Here is a 21,581-nt window from a genome sequence, read left to right on the forward strand (position 1 = left end):
TATACTTCGCTCCCATGCAGCCAAGGCGCCCTGTGGCGTGTCGTCCCGTGTACCTTCCCGAATGCGTACAGGGCAGTGGTGTTTTCGTTCTCTCTCTCTCTCTCTCTCTCTCTCTGCACCATCCTGGCCTTCAAAAGCGCGGAAACACGGACTTGCCCCAACGCGCGCCCTTCCCCTGCCCGTTAGTCTTCCCCGCGTAGCGTGCCCGGCGAGCGCCCAAGGTGCGAAATATTGGCTCCCCTATTGGAACTGACGTCGGTCGTTGGGACGGCATGGAGTGAGGCCTACCGCGAGCGGCGTGCTGCGACGACAGTTGCCGCGCTTTTTTTCCCCCACCACCGCATACATCTTCGCAGCAGCGGGAATCGAAGCAATATATGCGCTTGAAGCCACGCGCTACAACGTCCGCGAGCGCGCTCGCACACGTGCCCGGCAGGAAAAGCCAAGCCGTCCACTCTGCGGGCAGCCGCGAGGTGCGCGCACGAGCACAGTTCTTTGTACGCATAGCGTTCCCTGCAATTAAAGGAGAGAAAAGGAGAGAGAGATTGGCGGATCCCACGCATAGTGTGGGAATCGGTGATAAGCGGAGCGTTATTTCATTTCTCCTGAAATGTCTTCACTTCTTTCATTTCTACGTAGCTCCTCACTCTCAGTGCACGCACTGAGTGGCTCCATTTTGTTCACTTCTTTCTCCACACTGGGTTGCTTGGATGCAGCGATGGATTGGCCCAAAATGGTGATGTGTACCTAGAGCCACATACTCGGCTGCACATGCCCGGCTGCCCAAAAGTTGTATTAAAATCTGCAAGGCAGCATCAGCCAGCACCCGCAATGTGAGGGGACAAGGCAAAGAAAGCGTTCCTCTTAAAATTACGCCAGTGTTTACTGGAGCCGAAAGCAACCATGACAGTGCATCCAGCATGGGAATGCTGGGTGTAGCGCGTGGATTTGCCCGAGCTTGGTACTTCTGTATTCGAGCGTCCTCGCGACTTTGCAAATTTATCATATCCTACAAAAATAATGGTTTATTAATAGAACAAATCGCAATACTTACGCACGTGCGCAGAGTTTATGGAGCTATATGATCACTTCTAACTTTAGAAAAATAATAATGAAGCTCTGTAATTAACTCCACGAGAAGTTCTGAAGCGACAAGCACAATAATTAGACATATCCACGTATTGCCCATCATTCCCATGGTATCTGAAGAGTGGCAGCGTCCAGAGGTCTATCCAGTAATTTTTGCAGGAAAGTATGCGACTGCACGCGCGCGTCGCTGTTTTGAAGGCTGGGGCTGACGTAAATTCTCGAAGTTTCCAAATGGTGTGTGTGTGTGTGTGTGTGTGTGTGTGTGTGTGTGTGTGTGTGTGTGTGTGTGTGTGTGTGTGTGTGTGTGTGTGTGTGTGTGTGTGTGTGTGCGTGCGTGCGTGCGTGCGTGCGTGCGTGCGTGCGTGTGTGTGTGTGTGTGTGTGTGTGTGTGTGTGTGTGTGTGTGCGTGTGTGTGTGTGTGAGACGCAAACTAAAAGAGAGCACCCTTCGCCACCGTAAAGACAGCAGTATTCTGAAAGACCGTGCATTTACCCTCTTCAAGCGTCAAGGAAGCGTGAGGACAGTGCTAATTAGGTTTTTTTTTCTGGCATACGAAACTTGTTACCGTACTACTTGGCTGACACAACATGACGTCACGGTGGGTTACTTCTTTGCGTACGCTCGCAGACGGCTATGAGAAAATGTAATAATAACAATAACACTGCGGCATTCACCAAAGGGGCCTAATGGGGCAATACGACCGGGAAATACGACGTGACGCGTGAAAAACCGAGATATTATCAGTGTACTTGTTGCTGGGCTAGTGAGTTATGCTGAATACCTTGTAATGGGACACGAAATAAAGTGAAGTAAGACCAAGACAGGAAAGGGCAGCATTGGCATGCGTGTGACGATCTTTTTTTTTTTTTGTCCTACACATAGTCTACACGTCCCTTTATATCGTGTTCCATTGTACACCGCAATAAACACCTAGAGCCTGATAAGCAGGCAAAATGTCAGGTACCGAATACAATAGGGGAATCAAAAAAATAAATGTTTTATTTTTTTAGGTGTTTAAAATAATTTAAAAGATCGCAAAATTCTTTTTCAAACGCCATCAGCGGAAGCACAATCTTACTCAAGGAGTAGAATTGTGCCATCTACCATAGGCAATGGTTAGAGATCCCCCTCCCTTCCCCCTTAAAAAGCACCCTATACAATACATGTATCCTATACTTTGGCATATATATCTCCTGACAGCCATCCGTCATACAATGTCACTTCTTTCCGCAAGGTTTAGAGTCGCAGAACCAGGAACACTACCAAGAAAAAAAAATAAAATTTGTTTATACAGGTAACTTTTTTTCACAGCATTGCGGTAATAAAAAAAAAAAAGAACTTCGCCCGTTTTTCTTTTTTTTTTTTCAATTTCGCGCCAGACTTCAGCCCCGATATACTTCAGCATGACTTCACAGGTTTCAACATCAAGAAAGGGGCTGACAGATGGAGAGAGAGAGAATGAAGAGGAAAGGCAGGGAGGTTAACCAGATATGAGTCTCCGGTTTGCTACCCTACACTGGGGATGGGGGATAGGGGTTAGAAAGATGACAGAGAGGAAAACGCTAAAAAAAAGGAAAAAAAAACACGCACACATGGAGGCACACACACAAAAGGCGTTCCAGTTAAAGTCGTTCACTCAGGCCGGTAGATCGCAAAAAGCGCAATAGCGCTTGCACGGCCTTCTTCTGTGACGGTAGGTCCTTTCGATGTTGTAGAATTCTTTTTTCGGATAGCGCTTGGTCGTCCAGTTTGTCAAGTTCGTGGCGAAGGCATGCCCTCTGTGTACTGTACTGCGGGCAGGCACACAGAATATGGCCAATTGATTCTTCATGGCCGCAGTGGTCACAGGTTGGGCTGTCGGTCATCCTTATGCGGAATGCATAGGCTTTAGTAAAGGCAACGCCCAACCAAAGTCGATATAAAAGCGTGGCGTCTCTACGGCGAAGCTGTGATGGCGCTCGAAGACTTAATGTTGGATCAAGTGAGTACAGTCGCGGATTTCTTAAATGGGGCTCATTCCATTGCGACGCGGTGCACTGCCGAGCAAGTAGGCGGAGCTTCCGTGCTGCGTCAGAATGAGGAATCGGGACGCAGCGCTCCTCAGTATGGGCTGAGCGGGCAGCGTGATCCGCCCGTTCATTGCCGGTAATCCCGCAGTGACTTGGAAGCCACTGAAAGGTTATCTCATGGCCTGCTTCACTTATATGTTGCAAAGATGGAATAGCACACTGTGGTATAAAGGTTATAAACAGGGATAAGGTGCTTCAGAAAGGAAGGCGGCCAGCCTTTCTGAGGTACCTTATCCCTGTTTATAACCTTTATACCACAGTTCACAGGTTTCAGTAATTTTCAGCATTTCTCGTGTACCGTTGACGAACACAGGCTGCCGCAGGGTAGGTAAGGAAGGCAGATACTGAGATAGGGTGGCATACTTCTGGCATAGTTTTTGCGTAATGCGGTGCATAATGCGGTACGCAGTGCTGTAAATTCTTACATTTTCATAATCCAGTATTTTATGCTCGTTATCTGATGCACTATGTTAGGTTGTTGTTTTTGATGTTCATCAGATACCTGTACATATTTCATCATATTGTAATGTGTAAACCCACTACACCCCCCCCCCCCCCTCGAATATGCACTTGTGGGCGCTTTGAGGATACTGTGTTAAATAAATAAAAGTTGATAAAATAACGCTAAGGGAGTGACAGAAACAGCAAGCGAAACGCACAAGATTAAATAGAAAAGGAGAACGCACGCGCACACACACAGATACACACACACACTCCACGAAGCCTAACCCCCGTATTCATAAATGCATCAAGCCCATGCTTGACTTGGCTTGACATGCTTGACTTGACCTGCCGTGAGCATGCCCAGGACGCTCGTTGCGTTTCCCTCGGCGTGTTCCCACGATTTGTGGCGCCTAAGGCGATGCGCGGCTAAGCACGAGGTCGCGGGGTCAAATCCAGACCGAGGCGACCGCATTTCGATTGGAGTGGAATGCGAAAACGCCAGCGTGCCGTGCATTGGGTGCCCGTCAAAGATTCCCCGGTGGCCAAAACTAATGGAGAGTCCCCCACTGCCGCGTTCCTCATAATCATATCGTGGTTCTGGCACGTAAAACCTCAAAATTTATTAAAAACAAACAAATAAAAGACAGGAACTGCATTCAAGATGCATTTCTGAATGGGGGGGTTAGTCCAGTATCGATTCGAAGCAGAGTTAGCGCAGCTGGACGAGCCCGGGGCGCGTGTGTTAAACAACGATTCGTATGCCTCCTCCCCGCCACGTTGCGGGTGCTGCTGTCTTGTGTTAGTGTGCCGCAACTTGGACCACTGACTATGTGCCACCGGGAATGTGGCGTTTGGTATGTGTCGCTTGGGACACTGGGTAAATGTGTCACTAAGAGCGTGGCACTGGCTATGTGAACACTGTGTGCCAGTCTCCCAGAATGAGCATGTGCCACTGGGTGGGTGGCCGAATAGACGACCAAAACTAGACACAAGAAGTGATGCAGTCGGCAACAGAAGTATCACAGTGTGGAAAATAAGTGAAGTGATCGGAATTGAACGAGGACTGACAGTGAGTGATCAGCACTAAGATACACAGTGAAGTGTAGAAGAAGTCGGCTGCACATAAGTGGACAAGAATTCGGCAACACAAGCAGCCGAGTACGATGAAAGAAATCGACTGAACAAAATGGCTCCAGAGCGTGCAGTTAGCCAGGGGCGTTAAGCTGCGTGAATAGGAAGTGAAGGACAGTTGAGCATAAGCATCAAAGGACGCTTCTTCTTTGTAAAACTCTGATATATTTTTGTTTGTTTACCGTTTCGAGTCACTTTCGATTAATCTTTTCTAACCACACCGTGCGCCAATGACGAATGGCGCAGAGAATGGACAAATAAAATACCACATGAGAAGACATGGCCCTAAGCGTCCATGCCTTCTTTGGAATCGTATAACGAAATTAGGCACCTGGTACGCACGGCTGCCTCGTACGTGTAAATAATGGCGGGAGCACGAGCGCACATGTGTGTTGCACGAACAGCGACAGCAGCGAGCTGTGTAATGTGTATCGCGTCGGCGAGAGCCTAAACTTCAGACGGTACCGCTCTTGGGAATAAGACGCCACACAAAGAAAGAGATCGGCGCATGTCGGTGTACAGCCGACCCTCCGAGGCGCGGGCAAAAGCGCAACCGCCTTTCCTCCCGTCGCACCTAGCGAGCACGTCGCGAGGCCATAGCTTGCCGCGTACTGCTGGTCGTATACAGCCAGGTCGGGAATCTATATAGCCGCAGCAACGCTTCCCGGTGCCGCGCGCGCTCGTCAAAAAAAAAAGAGAAAAAAAGAAGAACAGCGCGTGGAACCGCAGTTTCCCCGGCAGCAGGCAATTCGAGGCCCGGCCCGCTGTCGAGTCCGGCTGAGGCGCGCGTAGCCCGCATGCAAGCGCGCACATGCACAGCGTGTCGACGTCGCCCGCGCCTCGGTGGTCGGCGGCGTCCGCGCTGGGCCATCGCCGCTGGGCGTCCCGCGAGGGCGCCGACCGCCTGCCGCGGTGCTGACAGGAAGCGCGAGTCCGGCGACCCCCCGCGGGCCGGGAATATTGGGGCGATCGACCCCCCCTTTCCTTCTGGCGGCTCCCTACTCCCTCGCCTCCTCTCAATGCCTTCTGCCATGCCAGCGCGTTCTTGTGAGGCGCGAAAGGAGCGCGACGCGAGACGAGAAGGGGACGTGCATTCGGCGGGGGAAGGGAAGCAAGCATTGTGCGACTCGGCATAGCCCTCTGTAACATGCATGCACATGCCCGGTGGCCGTTACTCTGTTTGATCGAGCTCGAAACGCATTGAATATATATATATATATATATATATATATATAGCGCAATTATACAAATATTTGGGGTTTGTACCGAGCAACTTGTACCGAGCAATTTTTAGCTCGTTCGGGTTCGTGTACGCACGATCCTGTGACTGACTTGATGTGAAACCAGGAAGCATTAGATTGTTATAGCGCCGCGTTCTCCACAATGATATAACCTGCTGAACAATTGGAAAATAACGACTATATACCTGCAAACGTGTGTTCTTAACATGCGGACTCCAGCGCACGTGCTATGCTGGCTCGAAGAGGAGTTACCACGAGTGACATTTTTTGCGTGACCAGACGCTTCGCAAGAATATTGGTGGTAACTACTGATCGAACGTCTCTGCAGGCGCAACTACGGTATACAATGGAATCGCGATGAACACCTCGCTCGCCTGGTTGACGAAAGACCAGCATGACGGCGGCGCCATAGCACATATCTGTGTACAACGTCTTGCACGACCCAACTTGCGGCGTTCGCGATAGATGGCTTATGTGCCTGCACTTTCGATAACATTTAAATAAGAGAAAGAGAAAAGGAATGCTCGGGAACATCTCAACTTCGAGCAGCATACACGCACCACCGACAACGGTGACGTGTATGCTGAGCATTGTTGCTGCATGCACAGACATCGAAAGGTCCTGTGCCAACAACGTTGCGAGGCTGAACTATAGATCGAGATGCTGCAGGCAGGATTTCTCGAGCCGAGGATCCACCGCGCTTTTATAGCTTACCATCTCACTTCCCATGCACCACACCCCCCGTGGGCGGTTTCAGCCTGTCTCGAGCGCTGTGGCCCGAAACACATCGGGTGCCCGCGAGCCGCTTCTGCTTTTAAAAAAGCGCTCGCCCATGGTCGACGTTGCTGTGGCTCATTCGGGTACAGCGTCGATTTTAAGGGAGGGAGGCGCCTGACAGATGGTGTTTGAGCAACATTCTATTATAGTTCATTTTATCGCCATGAAGACGAACGACAATTGGTTCATGTTGCCGAGATAAGTCAACACCGGCAGGAAGTATCAAGGCATGATTCAATTAACTTGTATTAAGTTCAACATAACAATTGTTGCTATCCTATATTTCTGTTCGGCCTGCGTTCTAATTTGTATTTGGAGCAAAAGTGTCCGTCAGGCTGCTGAGCCTTTCACTTCTGCTTCGATTTCTCTATATGTATGGAAAGAAAGAAAGAAAGAAAGAAAGAAAGAAAGAAAGAAAGAAAGAAAGAAAGAAAGAAAGAAAGAAAGAAAGAAAGAAAGAAAGAAAGCATAGGTCCGACAGCGCCTCCCGGGACTGCGGCGACCATGCCGACACGAGCGCCATCAAATGGCGTGGAGAAGCATACAAAGAAGCCAGATTAGGATGTCGGGAAACACGGAGTGAAAATGTGCCGATGACGATTATACGTGTTTAGCGCGTGGGAAGAGCGCAAAAAACAACACGTTTCATTAGCACTTCGCAGTATCCACCCAGAGGTAAATGAGAACATAGTTACCTGGGCCGAGGCCTTGGGCTTTAAGGGTTTGGACGTATTGACGTATTTAGACGAAAAGTAAAAGTCATATTGGTGGCGTAAAGGTAGGGAACACGCAGTATGCGAAGGCGTCACTATTTAGACGAACACACACACACACACACACACACACACACACACACACACACACACACACACACACACACACACACACACACACACACACACACACACACACACACCATATATATATATATATATATATATATATATATGGCACAGCAAATAGATAAATATAACAACGAGCTTGAAGGCATCATGCTCCACTCCATTTCAAAACGGGACGCTGATAATAACATCTATTCACATCCATTTATCCATCGCAGGCCGGAGTAAGGCGAGTGTTCGTCGAGGCAGGTGGGGAAGGGTTGAACGTATATACGCCAAAGGGTGAGATCGAACGCGATGAGGGTGAACGAATATCTCGTGAAGATGGATGCAAATTGTCGGCGCATATCTCGGTATTCGCAGCTGTTATCTATATATATATAAAAATAAAACAGCGCCCGCTAACACAATCTCTGCACATTTGGCCAGTCTAGCGTCGTTGTCTAAAACTTCAAGCATCAGAGCCCCGCTAACGTACCAGTATAGATAGGACGTTGAAAGTTAAAACTGCAATAATATGGCAGGAACACAGTCTATGGTTGTCCCTCGGCATTATTCACCCAGACCGGCACAACGTACCGAAGGCAAGTAAATGAAGCGGCAAAGGATTATAATCATTTTAGAAAATTTAAGGTGATTGTTGCACGCGCGAATACATTATTCAACCTCAATCAACGGTGAGAGTGCGAGCGGTTTATTTAGTTTGGGGAATTATTCAGCACGGACATCGACAAGAATTTAAGAACGCCACAACGTCCCGCAACAGGCATGCCCATGTAAGCCACGCAAACGTTAAGTTCGCTTCTTCGTGCTGCTCTAAATCCTTGCGAAATGGTGCAGATCACTTGGCAGGTGTGCCTATGGTCAGCCTGCTGGTAGAGGCACATTTGCAGTCAAGGAAGGGGGAGCGAGCACCGCCTTCTTCCCTCCTAGAACAATTACTGAAACTGTAATTGGGCGCGTCCGAACTTTGTAATAAAATTATAAGACGCAATGGCCGTAGTTCAATTCACGAGTTCTGGGTTATAATGTAAGTCGTTAAAGTTTTTAGGAGCAGAAAGAAAATTCCTTGCTTGAAAGCTCCGGAGATATAGGGACCTTCACTTGTCTTGGCCTGAAGAATGCCACACATGCTGCAGGGGTCATGCGACAGATCTGATCACTCCCGGAGAGCCTTCAAAGTTTTGACACACTCCAACCACGTTCACCTGTTTGACAATGTGCACAGACACCAGCTATGACGTGTAAGCACATATACGGCACAGCGACCCTTTATTTAGGCTCCGCGTGGTGTTTGTACTTGTTCAAGCAGCGTCCCGACAGTCAGTGTGCGTACCTGTGGCCTACGTGTCCAAGGCCAGACTCGGCAGCCATTCGCACAATGCAGACGGGACGCTGCTCAATGTATAACTGGCTGATGCGCAGGGACGTCCCCTTACTGCCTGTAATTTACTGCGCCTGCACGTATGCCGCTCTAACGGATAGGCATCATAAGCGTTGCCGGACTACTTGGAAGTAGTGGTAGGGTTTTCTTTACAGGCACACCGCTTACAGTACTGGCACTTAGCACTGACTGGGCAACGAGCTCGCGAAGCGGATCATGTTTGCCGTACAAGGTCGAGCAGCACAGATTATAGAAGACTTAATGTCTCCAACTCGGGCGATCTCTTGATGTCCACTAAGATTAATAAAATGTTGAATATATGTTCTCTTTTGGACTCTGATTATGTGTGCCAAACGATCCCACTCCAGGTCATTTAGTTTTCCTGAAAATTAATCTTAAACATTGGTCGCGCGTTCCCGACTCATGCCCACGAATGTATGACTTTTTTACTACCCGCCATCTGTTTGTGGCGTCAGAGTATACACCGCTACTTCGCCCAGAAACGACGAAGCTGGCTCCTTTTTCTACTAGACGACGGCCGACAGACGTGATGACCGGTGCTTCTCTTCGTCTTGCCGCAGCTCAATGCGTTGAGCGTGGGAATCGTCAGCTGCCTCGCACGGCGGTGGCGGGTCAGCAGCAAATGACGATCCCTCAGCGCTCATATCGTCACTGAAATCACCGCTGTCTAGTTCGAAAGAGCTGGGAAATCTCTCCGTGTCGTCAGAAGACATTGTCAGCTTCGCCTTTTTTTTTTTTAATGGGGGGGGGGGGGGAGTTAGCACTGCGCGCACTTGCACCGCGCGGTGCAAGTAGCGTACGCAAGTACGCGGTGCAAGTATTAGGATCTGACGTCAGCGACTCATCTTAGACGTCACACGAAGCAGCAACCTTTTTCGGTTTCGGTACCTCGTTTATTGGTTATTTCAAATTATTGACGCGTTTCTAAGCGAATTGAACCACCAATCAGGTAACAGGACTGTCAATGCCATTTAAAAATGCCAATATCATAATATGGTTGAAAAAACGCCGGTGTTGCCCTTTCAACGTGTACACGTACTTTTCTTCTTAACCCACCAGAGATTGTTAAGCTTCTTTTATTTTTCCTTTGATGCATCGAGCCATATATTATAACAGTATTTTCCTCAAATTCATACCTATTACTTCACCATACTTTTGCTGTATCCTTGGTTCGGCATCACTGGCCAACGTTTGGCTCAGAAGAACCACTTATAAATAATTACCTGCATTACCAATAGTCTCAGAAACACTGTTTCTTCCTCTTTTTATATTACTTCATTATCTTGGCCACGTTATTATTCGACAGACCGTTTAGCACCATCGATAGTCTAAACTGGTAGCAGTGAAATAGTAGTAGTCCTAGTAGTAGTACGATACACTCACTGTTGTAGCCGAAGACACGCCATTAGCTTCCGCGCGGCAACCTACTTGAGTATGCGTGCGCGCCCGCGGCGACCAACTGAGCGTGGCCTAACACTAAGGTGCCAGGACTGCTCCAGCCTCGTCAAGCTGTGATGACAATAGTCAAGAGGGGAGGAGAATGTGCTATAATACATACGTTTCAACAACGACATGACGTCGGCTCCGTTGCCACGGTCCTCTTTCTACTAAGAGTAAGTGAACACTTTAATCTGGTCGAAAAGGGCTGACTGCGCTCACCAAAATGTTCCGCCGAGATTAAGACGAGTATTCGTAACGGTACTTTCACAACATTTATGGCGTGTCACTGTTCGCCACTTGAAGTTTGCGGTAAGCCATGCAACAACTTCGGGTTTTTAATGCCATTACCATTCGTTGAGAACATCACCCAGTTTGCGGTATGTCTGTATTTGGTTGTTTTTGATGTGGTAGCGTCCTCAAATCAATAGCGCGCGCCTGCGACAGGGCATGAGCCAGGGTTTGCACCGAGCCGTATATGAGCAAGCAGTAGTAGAAGTTGAAGTGGAGGCCTGCAATGACCAGTCTCACGCAGTGGACATGTCTCATAGTTGAGGTTAATCATCATGATCATTATCTGTCTATGGGCACGCGCAATATACAGAAAGAAGGAGAAGTAGGAACACGATCCACATCACTATAACTACCTCTCTTTAAAAGTTTCGCAGATTTCTTTTAAAGATACCTTAAATTTGTTTTGAACTTACGCCGGCCGACTGTTCTTGATATCACTGCAGTCGTCTTCTTCATATCGCCCAGGAGGAGCGCCTTCAAAATCTCTTTGCACACGCCACCTGATTCTTGGCAAATCACCCATAGTTGGAGCGCGCCACTGTTCCCGAGCAAAACAGAATGAACACCACAGGCGTGCTGAACTTTACGTTCGTGATCGTGCTGGGCATCTTCTACGGCTGCCTCAGGTACCTGGTGCAGTGGGCCGCGTTCCTCGCCTACCCCAGGTGCGACCACCCGACGCGCTGCTTCAACTACACCGAGGAGCTAGCAGCCAGCATTGACCGCAGGGTGGACCCATGCGACAACCTGTACGAGCACGTGTGCGCCAGCTGGGACCGCGTACACCCAGCCATGCCATCGGGCCAGTTCTCGCTGCTTCAGGGGCGCATCTCGGCTTTCACGCTCGAACTGCTGGAACTGCCGGCGGCCTCCCTAAAGCCGGACTCCGTACGCAGGAGCGTGGTTGCCTACCAGACCTGCCGCAATGTGTACGACCAGAAGCGAGACGACATCAAGGTATACCGAAATTTTTTGAAGCTCATGACAAGCTTACGTATGGCTTCAGGGAGCTCTCTCTCGGCGTTCTTGACGGCCTCGACGGCGTTCTTGACAGCCTGGAAGTGCCCGTACGTCATAATGGCGGGCATGTAGCATAGTCGCCGTCGCGATATCGCGATGGCGGCTATGCTGTTGATATATGGCGGCCTGCTGTGGTGAGGAATTTTCCTATAGACCACCCCAAATCGTCTGCTTCGCCTATTTTTCGTACCCTTCCAACGCGCCTACACGGGACAGGTCCCAGTTTAATATAAGTTTTTTTGCCTTGTCGGGCCTCCTATGCAACACTGCACATTCAACACTGCCGGCTTCAGAAGTGGTGAAAACTAAATTTGAGGACAGCCCATCAGAGACAAATTTCGGGGCTCTTTTGTCACGTATTATTCCCGTTGCCGGTCATCAAACTTAAAGTATAATACGCTCTGCGTGGCTACATACTTCTGTTTTTCAATTTGGGTAATTAATTTCTCTGGATTGACTTCAGGGCACAGTTACAATCACTATAGGCGTGAAATTAGAGACAGAAACAAGCATCACTTTACACATATGCTATCCAAAAATATGCAAATAAACAGTTCGATTTTGGAAGGGTTTGCTCTTTCAAAGCGCCCTTCACGCCAAAGGGGTACTACAACGCTATATATATATATATATATATATATATATATATATATATATATATATATATATATATATATATATATATATGTTTAACGCCATGGACGGAACGTGTACATCGTGGCCCGTTCAGGCGTGTATATCTCGAAAGTGGTTATAATCGTAACAGATGACTTGCTTTAATCGTTGGGCTTCTATTCGCGTTTGAAGTTTGAAGACTGTGACAAAATTTACTAATCACTGTTCAGTTAGCCACTCGTGCTATTAGGTTGTAAATGGTGCACAAACGACAGATCTTGTCGTCCTTCACTGCTGATGGTGCACTGCTATAACCTCTGGGCCCGTATTCACAAAAAGCTCGTATGCTAGAATTGTTCGCAGAAGAACATTTCCAGCCACTCCTGATGCTGGAATTGTTATTAGCGAAGGCAGCCAGCCATTCAACCTACGCATAAACCTACGAATCAACTTACGAACGAAAGCTCTGCATTTGAATGCAGCCTCTGTTTCCCTATTTCGCGTTATTATTTTTTATTCTCTTCATGTAACCTGAAGTAGACCGGTGGAACTGTTAGCTGAGAGAGAAAATCATATGAAGCACTTCAACGGCTAATAACTACTAATTATGCTTTCAATCACCCCTTCGCCCCTCCCCCAATAACGCCAGGACCTATAAAACCGGGAAACGTGTGTAGAAAGTCGTGCGAGCAGTGACCAGGAGTTATCAAATCAAATCTTTATTTTCGATACCAAATGTCGGCAAAGAGTTAAAAGGCCAAAATCCGCTGGACAAAGGCTTGTGCCCCATAAGCGTGGCAAAAGGGGGCGTGCGAATGCATATATTGTTTTGAGTGCATGTCATAACGTAACATAATTGATGCATGCGTAATACAAGCATATTATTACCATTCATGAGATGTAGAATAGGTTCAAATGAATGGCTATTGGATGAGGGAAAGCTGAGGAAAGCCCGTGACCTGTATACCATTTGTGTATATAATGTTAATTCGTGTATTAGTTATAGTTGCATTATAACTAAGTTGTTTAAAGTTTTTTAATCGTCTACCCTATGACCAATGAAATTGTGCGAAAAACGTCTTACAGACTTGTTTCATCCTGTTATACTGTGGAAATAATCTTTTGTGTTCTGCTCACCGTGCTTGGACTTCATGTCCGCAGTATTTTATAAATAAAAATAAAAATAAATAAATAACTAAGAGAGAGACAGAGAGAGAGAGAAAATATGAGGCAGTCAACACTACCTTATTTATAGAGAGAGGGGCTATTGTGTGGGAGCTCAGATGATTATCTGACGAAGAGAACAAGTTTAAAGGCCTACACAAATATATTTGTGAAGAAACATAGCGAAAAGTAAGCGAAACTAGGAAATGTAGTATCTTTTGTTGCCACTTTTTCGAAAGCCATGAATGACCACTGGGGAGCCCTACCACTCCCTTGCCGTCTCTCATATCCGATTGAGGTTCTGCCCTCCCTTCTTATATAGCCTAAGGAAAAAGAGGGATACCGAGAGTCATGCTGTGCATTCACGAATAACCGTAAGCTGATGAGCGACGTGCAACTAATATTGTTCTCTTCAGTTTGATTTGTCCCTGTAAGTCTTTATGCCTTCCCTGTGTAAGTGCAAGCTAAATGGTAATGAATTTCTTTAGTGCGGTAATGCGAATACGAGTACTTAAGGCTTTTAGTAGGAAGTGTAAGCTAAGGGATATTGCTTCCGAAATGGCATCTTCGACTAGTTACTGTTTGATATAGTGAATTGGTAGCGCTATATATACAAAGGTCGTGCGAGGCAGCAGTCAAGCTGCTTCGCACACACAATGAAGCATGCTAACTACTGATATAGAACCCGACTGTCGACGAAATGTTGGCCTCAGAGCTGTCTCTCAAGAACTTTTATGCTCAACACTTTCAACCAGAACAGTAGAATAAGCTACCAGCCTGCCGTGTCAGTGGCGTGGCCGATTCGTCTAAGTCGCTGTTTTGAAACCAGCAGCCGCGGCTATGAGCGTTGTTTGGCCCAGCACGAGGTCGTGGGTTCGACTACCAGCGGCAGCAGACGCATTTAGATAAAACGAGGAAAGAAAAAGTGGTTGTGTACCATGCTTTATATGCAAGTTTCCCTCCCCTGCCCTCCCAATCTCCCGAAAAAAATAATTCTGGAGTGTTGCAGGCCGCAGTACAGGGCTCCTAACTAAATTTTTACTCACTAATTTTGTGCCCCTGGAGCTTAATTAATGACCATCTGAGGTTACTTTGACCAGCTATTACACGAATCCGCAGCCGGGATGGCGACCTTGAGCTCAGCAGCGCAACCTGACGGCCACTGGGCTACCGTTGCGGGTGTATACGCCCCTGGTATTGAAAGTTAGTCGGAGCGAGAACTCCCAAGGTGTGTCTGTGCCGGCCAAATACAACAGCAAAAGACACGATAGCCGAACTGCCGGCGAAATGACCTAACGCTCTTACGTACGAACTTATTGCGAACTCGGCCGCTGGTTCGCTGGCGCCAGCCTTGACTCCCTGAGGACTACGCAACTTAGTGCGTCAGACCGGCACATATCATCGAATGCGACCGCCACACAACCCCGCATTCATTTTCGTGTCGCCCGTAGATTCTCTTCGACGTGTTCAACAAGTTCAACTTCGCGTGGCCCTCACTCACGCTTCCAAGCGACTTCGACGTGATGGACTTTCTGCTGGGCATCCCGCTCGACTACGGGCTGGCGACGCCGTACCTGCTTAAGCTGCAGCCCTACCTGAAGACGGACGATAGGTACGGCTTAACGCTCGAGTTCTCGTTCGTCGAGCACAATGAATCGTTCCAGGAAAACACTGTGCGGCACTGCTTACCGAGCATCGCACCATCGGTGGACATAGCATCGCAGGTGGCCCGACGCGTGCAAAGCGTGTACCAAGACCTGTACACAATCGTCGCGAATGTGTTGCCCACGGGGCAGGTGCTGCGCAACTACAGCACAGTCGAGGACCTGGCCAGCGGCCTGAGCGAGCCGGCGCACCTGAGTGGCTGGTTAGGCGTCATCAACAAGCACCTGCCTCCGGACATAGCGGTCACCAAGGATGAATACGTGTACGCGTTCAGCAACGCCAGCCTGCTGCTCGGCGAACTGCTGCGCTCGACGAAGCCGTCGGACTACGCGGACCTGGTCCTGTTCGGCGGTTGGATGATGATCCTGCAGCTGCGCGCGGGGGCGTCGTACTCGCTCATGAGGTGCTTCTACAGCTCGCAGACCGTGCTCAAGTCGGCCATGGGCTGCTTGGAGCTTGTCAACGAGGTGCGATATCCTCTTTTTCGTTGCATTGTAGAAACGGAACTTAGTTTTTCTTAGATCCGTGTGGCATATAATGGCGAAATCGCCAAATCTCATCGGCGCTCACCGGGGCGTCCTAGGGCGACGATGATTGGATGAAACGGCGCATTGGGGCGCACCGGTGCGATTTGGCGAATTCGCCATTAGATACACACCGCCCAAGTTCCGCCATATCCAACCGGGTTTCATGCGTCCTAAAACTTATAGGAGGCGTAAGCGGCACATTGCCGGGTTCCTCTTGCATTGTATGAATGGACCAGTTCTCATCAGAGAAAAACATATAGCGCAAAGCTTCCTCGCACTGTTCTTGTAAATGAACTGACGTCCTGATCTACACTTCGAAATATTGTCTTTCACCCATCACCCAACTTTCAGGCATGCGTAACCAAACTGCTGTTATGACAAACACGGAAACCACTATCCTCCGTCATGGCTTCACGTAGACCGCGGATACTGCATTAAATGGAAGACAACCTGCGAAACCCTTTGAATCAATGTAGTGGAGGCGCGTAGTCAATAGCTTGCATCCGAGCTTTGTGAGCTCCTGCCGTCAAGCTAACATAAGGGCTAATTACAGGACTAGCCTGCTGCACCTTGGTTAGCCGTTTACAGCCCAGGCGGCATTTTTACAGCCTCTACGTTTATGGCATCGGCTGCTTCACAAAACGTGGTTAGCAAAAATTTCGATTTTGTAACTAAAGTGTAAACCCCATGCAAGCGATCTTGCACGCGACAGCGACAAGCGATGCGATGGAGATGGCTGTCGCTTTCGCTAGTCGCCTGCAAGTCGTACCCCATGCGAGCGACGACTTCAAGCGACGTCTTCCCAGTGTTGCCGGTATGAGGGCACCAATATAGGCGCCGAAACTAGCGTGACGCGTGCTTTAATAACTTAAGTTGGTGTGTTTTACTGTAAAAAGCAGCATAAAATATTTCTGAACGTCTTGCAGTAGGTTCTTATCCTTGCACGTGTAAAAATTCAATCGTTTGCTCGTTTCGTGCGACAATCGGTAGTAATTAAGTGATGTACATCCAGTTCCGGCTTCGCGCTATTGGCTAGTCGCTCATAGCACTTCCGGGCGACGAGCGGCGAATTCTAGATTTGCAGAACCGAGCGATCTGTTCACGCGACGGCCCGATGCGTCGCTCGAAGCCGTCGCTCGTCGCTGTCGCGCACAAAATCGCGCTCATGGGGTTTAGCCTTAATACCTCAGCTTTAATAATATGGAAACAACCGCCGCTAAAACATAGGGAACTCCAAGTCTTTGCCAACTTGTGCTGCAGTGCTCCTTTCAGGCGATTACAATACTAGCAATTCGACAGGTTTCCAGTGGCACACGTGCTACCGCTGCAGTAATTAAGCTTTAGAATGTTCTGCGAGTGTAACGCACGTTTATCCCAAGCACACTGCGGTACGCGACTGTGCGCCTCTTATAAAAACTTTTAGTTTGACTGCAGGAACTCCAACGTAAGGAAACTTTTAGTGGACCGGACGCCATTTGGTGCCTTCTTGTGAAACATATCTAAACCAAAACAATTAATTGGCAATCATCCTGCCTTTCTATGGCCAATGGACTTCAGATCAATCACAAAACGATCTCAGAAATTTGAGGCTCTCGTCGCTCATACCTTTCGCCTCGGGTGAGTTTAGAGGAAGGGAAAGTTTGATTCACCATTTATCGGCGACTAAGGATACCGAGAGCGCAGCCATTTCGACAATTGGCACTGACGTTGGCGCCAATGGGTTCCGCCACGTGTGACTACGCTATTTATTAGCGCACGTAAACACTACGCACGTTAAACTCCCCAAATAAGAGGCAGCTTTAGTTACGCGTGCGTAGAAGCGCTACGTAGGTGAAGATCTTGCGGGATCGAAATTCGCACGCGCCGAGCATAGGGAGCCCCGTCGTGCCTAACGTACGCACGTGAAATCTACGCCCTTGCGATGCGCGCCCCGCCTACTACGTGACGGGCACAGCGAGCTACCAGGTAAAGCACGCAGCACAAGCCAGCACGGACGCGCGGTTAGCGAGTCGCGAGAATCGCGCGTTGGCTCCGACTCTGGCTCGACTTGAACGAACTTGGCTGGAGTAGTGTTCATGTCTGCCAGCAGAGGGCGCCAGTAGACATGCGGAAGCAACAATTTAGTGTATGTTTGGGATGCCTTCACACACAGACTTTTGCGCACGTTATACTATATGCGTCCCGCTCATCTGGCGCGTAGTGCACGCAATAGACTCACGCTTGCGTGCACAAAGCTTCTTAGCACGTGGAAGCAAAAGTTGTCTAAAGCACGTTTATACATAGCGTCCATAAGCCACAGAAACCTAACAGCGTGAGGAGCGTATGCGCAGTGAGCAGAATACATTTTTTTTTTGCGCATACGTAAGGCGTTTACGTTTCCTTGCAAACTCTCTTCTAAATATATGCAATGACGCAATACTGAAGACGTGTACGGGAACAACATCGCCCGTGTACACATCTTGTGATCCTTCGTTGAATCAATGCGCTCAGAACTCTTACAGGGATGCGCGGCAGTGCTCTACGTATGTGCTGATGCAAAAGGTATTATTCACTCCGACGTAATCTTCGCAAAAGCATTTTAGCTCTTATTGCGTAAACGAGGCAAAGCTTCCAGCATGAAAGAAATTTCTGACGTACTACATGTGCGCACAACCTCGAAAGCCTGACGTCACCAGCTAGCTGCTCTTCCCGGTCACACTAAGAGAGGTACGTCTATGTCAGGCAAAAAATCTCTATTGGTGTTGCTGAGTTAATGCGATAATAAAAATGCATTTTACAGCAAGCTGCTAGATTCCATATGGTTGGATGTTGCTTCAAAGGACGCAGCAAAACCCGTGCCCCGCCCTGCTTTCACGTTTCGTATATTGAATGAAGTCTGTGCGACGTGCCGATCACCTGCGTTTCAGGCTTTGCTAAGTTTACTATTACAAGACATGTCAAACGTCTTCATACGTTTTCCTGCATCCCCTTACAGCGCTTGTTTCCATTTTGACTCTTACATAGTTCAGGCACCAATGGTGCAACAAAAAGAGACTGCTCCCCTCGTGCCGCACAAGTGTCTGCAGTGTCGAAATGTATAGATTATTTATAAGCCTGAGACGGAAACGGACTTCTTACTGCAATACATCCATCTGCGCTTACCTAATGCAAGACCTCTCACGGTATATTTTCTTCCTTCTTAAATTTGGCTTTTGTGTAATGAAGAGTGCAGCACATTTCGGCGCTCGTATAGCATTCGTAAGGGCCGCGCGCGCGTCGAGGCTAACGGAGGTTCTCGCCCAGGTTGCGGCGTTCGCCGTGGGTCGCCTGCTCGCCGACGGGCTGCACCTGCACGAGGCCATCGCAGCTGCCGAGAAGACCTGGCTCGCCTTGCGCAACAGCACGCAGCGCCACTTCGCCAACCTCGCCTGGATGGACCGAAAGGTGGCCGCCGGCGCCGCCGACCACGTCGAGCAGCTCAAATCGGTCGTCTCCGTGCCGCAGCACCTCAGGAGCGACGAGGCGCTCGACGAGTTCCACGACTACCTGCCGGAGTTCTCGCAGCCCTTCCTGTCGTCGTACCTGGACGCGGTCGGTCGCCGACAGGACAAGTACAAGCGGCTGCTCAGGCCGAACGCCAGCATCGTGGTGCACCGCGAGGACATCCCGCTACCCATGGTCACCGTGAACGCGTACTACATGCCCGTCAACCACCTCATGATCATCCCGACGGCCATCATAGCGCCCCCCTTCGTGACGCTGTCGGTGCCCGACGCGGTGAACTACGGAGCCATAGGCAAAGTTCTCGGTCACGAGCTCACGCACAGTTTCGACCCGCGGCTCAGCAACACCAGCAGCAAGGGCGACGCCATCGAGTGGTTGGGCTCGTACGTGAACTCGACCAAGCTGCTCAGCTGCGTCCACGACCAGCTGCTGGACTACACCAGGAGCCCCACGCACGCCAGAAGCGCCGTGTCGGAGACCTTCGCCGACACAGCCGGAACGGAGAAGGCGTACCTGGCGTTCAAGACGCTGCCGCCGCAACCGGGCCTGTTGGGCTACACGCAGGAGCAGCTCTTCTTCGTCGCGTCGAGCTTCGAGTTCTGCTCGCGGAGCGCGTACGACTATCGGAGGACGGGCCTTTACCCGGCCGTGGTGCTGCGCTGCAACCTGCCGGCCGGCAACCAGCCCGGCTTCGCGGCCGCCTTTCGGTGCCCGAAGGGAGCCCCGCTCAATCCGGCCAGGCGCTGCAGCTTCCACTGAGCTCGAGCCGTTCTCTCTCCGAGACCGTTCTTGTTTCCTCGGTCATCGGGTTCCACTTCACGCGAGCCCGCGGGCTGAAAGGGTCTTTGAGTATCATTTAAAGAACACACGAAATCATGACACGCTGCTGTTATCGTGTCACTGTGCTTTAAAAAATTCCTCTGTAACCGTCCTTACTATCTTCCGCACAGCTTTGTCATCTGTACCTTGCATCATGGCCATTTCACGTGACGATTTATTTGGATAGTTCTTACGGAGGTAAATTTCTTAAGCAAACCCAAATGCCGTAACTCGAAAGTTGCGTTAGAGAAAGGTTCCGGTGAATAAAGTCCGTCGAACGGAAATCATGACCAATTTGATTTGCTAATGTACGGTACATCCGTATCCATTTATCTGGTACAACGCCTTGCATTGGCCTGTTTCGCTACGATCTAACACAGAAGTATGTTTTTCGCGCCTTCTCGGAAGTCATGCCACCTGTTCGATGCCCATTGTGCGACGATCTTCTCATAATTGGCGTCGAAACATGTTTCACCTCGCGAGTTCATGGACCACACGTATGAATTGCGTTTCTTGAATTACTCAACTTGTTTGCTGTTCGGTGATAAGCTGGTGGTTTCATCGGAGTTCGACATGAGTTTTTATTATATTTAAAGACTTCGGTTCTCTATTGAAAAGCATGAGAGTACCCTTATTAGCACATGTCATTCGATTACTTTTACTGCAAAAAGCTCCTGGTATCATGTCTACGTATTATCACAGTGAAGAGTGGCGCTGCATCAGAGATGCACCATTTCTGTGAACTGATGCGAAGCATATACTTTGCCTCATACCATCCACACTGCCGTAGGATGGTTCCTTTTTCAAATTGTTTTGGGTCTCTTCAATTAAAAAAGAAAAACAAAAGAATAAAACAAACATATGTCCGATCGTAGAATTGAAACAGGGTCCCCAGCACTATAGATCCCTATGATCTAATGATTAGGCCACAAGCATCTTTTTTTCCTTTAATACATAGAAAACAAAAGTGATAATATACTAACTAGAGGACATCCATACACAATCAACATTTGGGTAGACACAGCCACGCGTCCAACATTTCACACAGATTATTGTTTATATCAACGACATAGCAACTATACCAGGATCACAACAACTATTGTGATATGCTGACGACACGAACATTTTATTTAGAGGGTAAAAACTAAGGAAGCCTTAGAGGAACCAGTCATCACATATCTTGTGAGGTTGCTTAAAATTTCTGAAGTTATCAAAATAATATATGCAATTTTTAAACCAAGAAACAAGAAAGCTCATCGCTAGATCAGCATTAAATTTGTTGATACCCATACTTTCTCAAGGAAGTGAACAAAATACTTCTCGGTGCTTCGGTCCTGTCCTGGAGAGTTCATGTTGACAAACTGAGGAGACACCTTTCCAAGGTCGTCGGCAGTTTACATAGAATACAACAGTCGATAACCACATGGTATAAAAAATATGTACTGCTCATTATTCTACTCCAAGTTAGGCTATGCCAGGTTACTGTGGGGAACAACAACACACACGAACTAAGAAAGGCTGATACAATAACAAAAAGAATATTACGCATATTGAAAACT

At 48.6% G+C, this 21,581-nt stretch overlaps 2 protein-coding genes across 2 annotated transcripts in view; one reads left to right on the forward strand and one right to left on the reverse strand.

The window, feature by feature from the left end:
- Positions 1–21,581, reverse strand: part of LOC139052308 (pituitary homeobox 3-like) — a 157,074-nt gene that overhangs the window by 57,964 nt on the left and 77,529 nt on the right. The gene's annotated exons all lie outside the window — the stretch shown is intronic.
- On the forward strand, positions 11,084–20,425 carry LOC139052307 (endothelin-converting enzyme 1-like). The gene is made up of 3 exons (XM_070529401.1): positions 11,084–11,686; positions 14,980–15,660; positions 19,003–20,425. The coding sequence occupies exons 1-3, from the start codon at positions 11,288–11,290 to the stop codon at positions 19,960–19,962; spliced, it is 2,040 nt and encodes a 679-aa protein (XP_070385502.1). The 5' UTR covers positions 11,084–11,287; the 3' UTR covers positions 19,963–20,425.

The sequence above is a fragment of the Dermacentor albipictus genome, unplaced genomic scaffold, assembly GCF_038994185.2.
Source record: "Dermacentor albipictus isolate Rhodes 1998 colony unplaced genomic scaffold, USDA_Dalb.pri_finalv2 scaffold_21, whole genome shotgun sequence".
Classification (NCBI taxonomy): Eukaryota; Metazoa; Arthropoda; class Arachnida; order Ixodida; family Ixodidae; genus Dermacentor; species Dermacentor albipictus.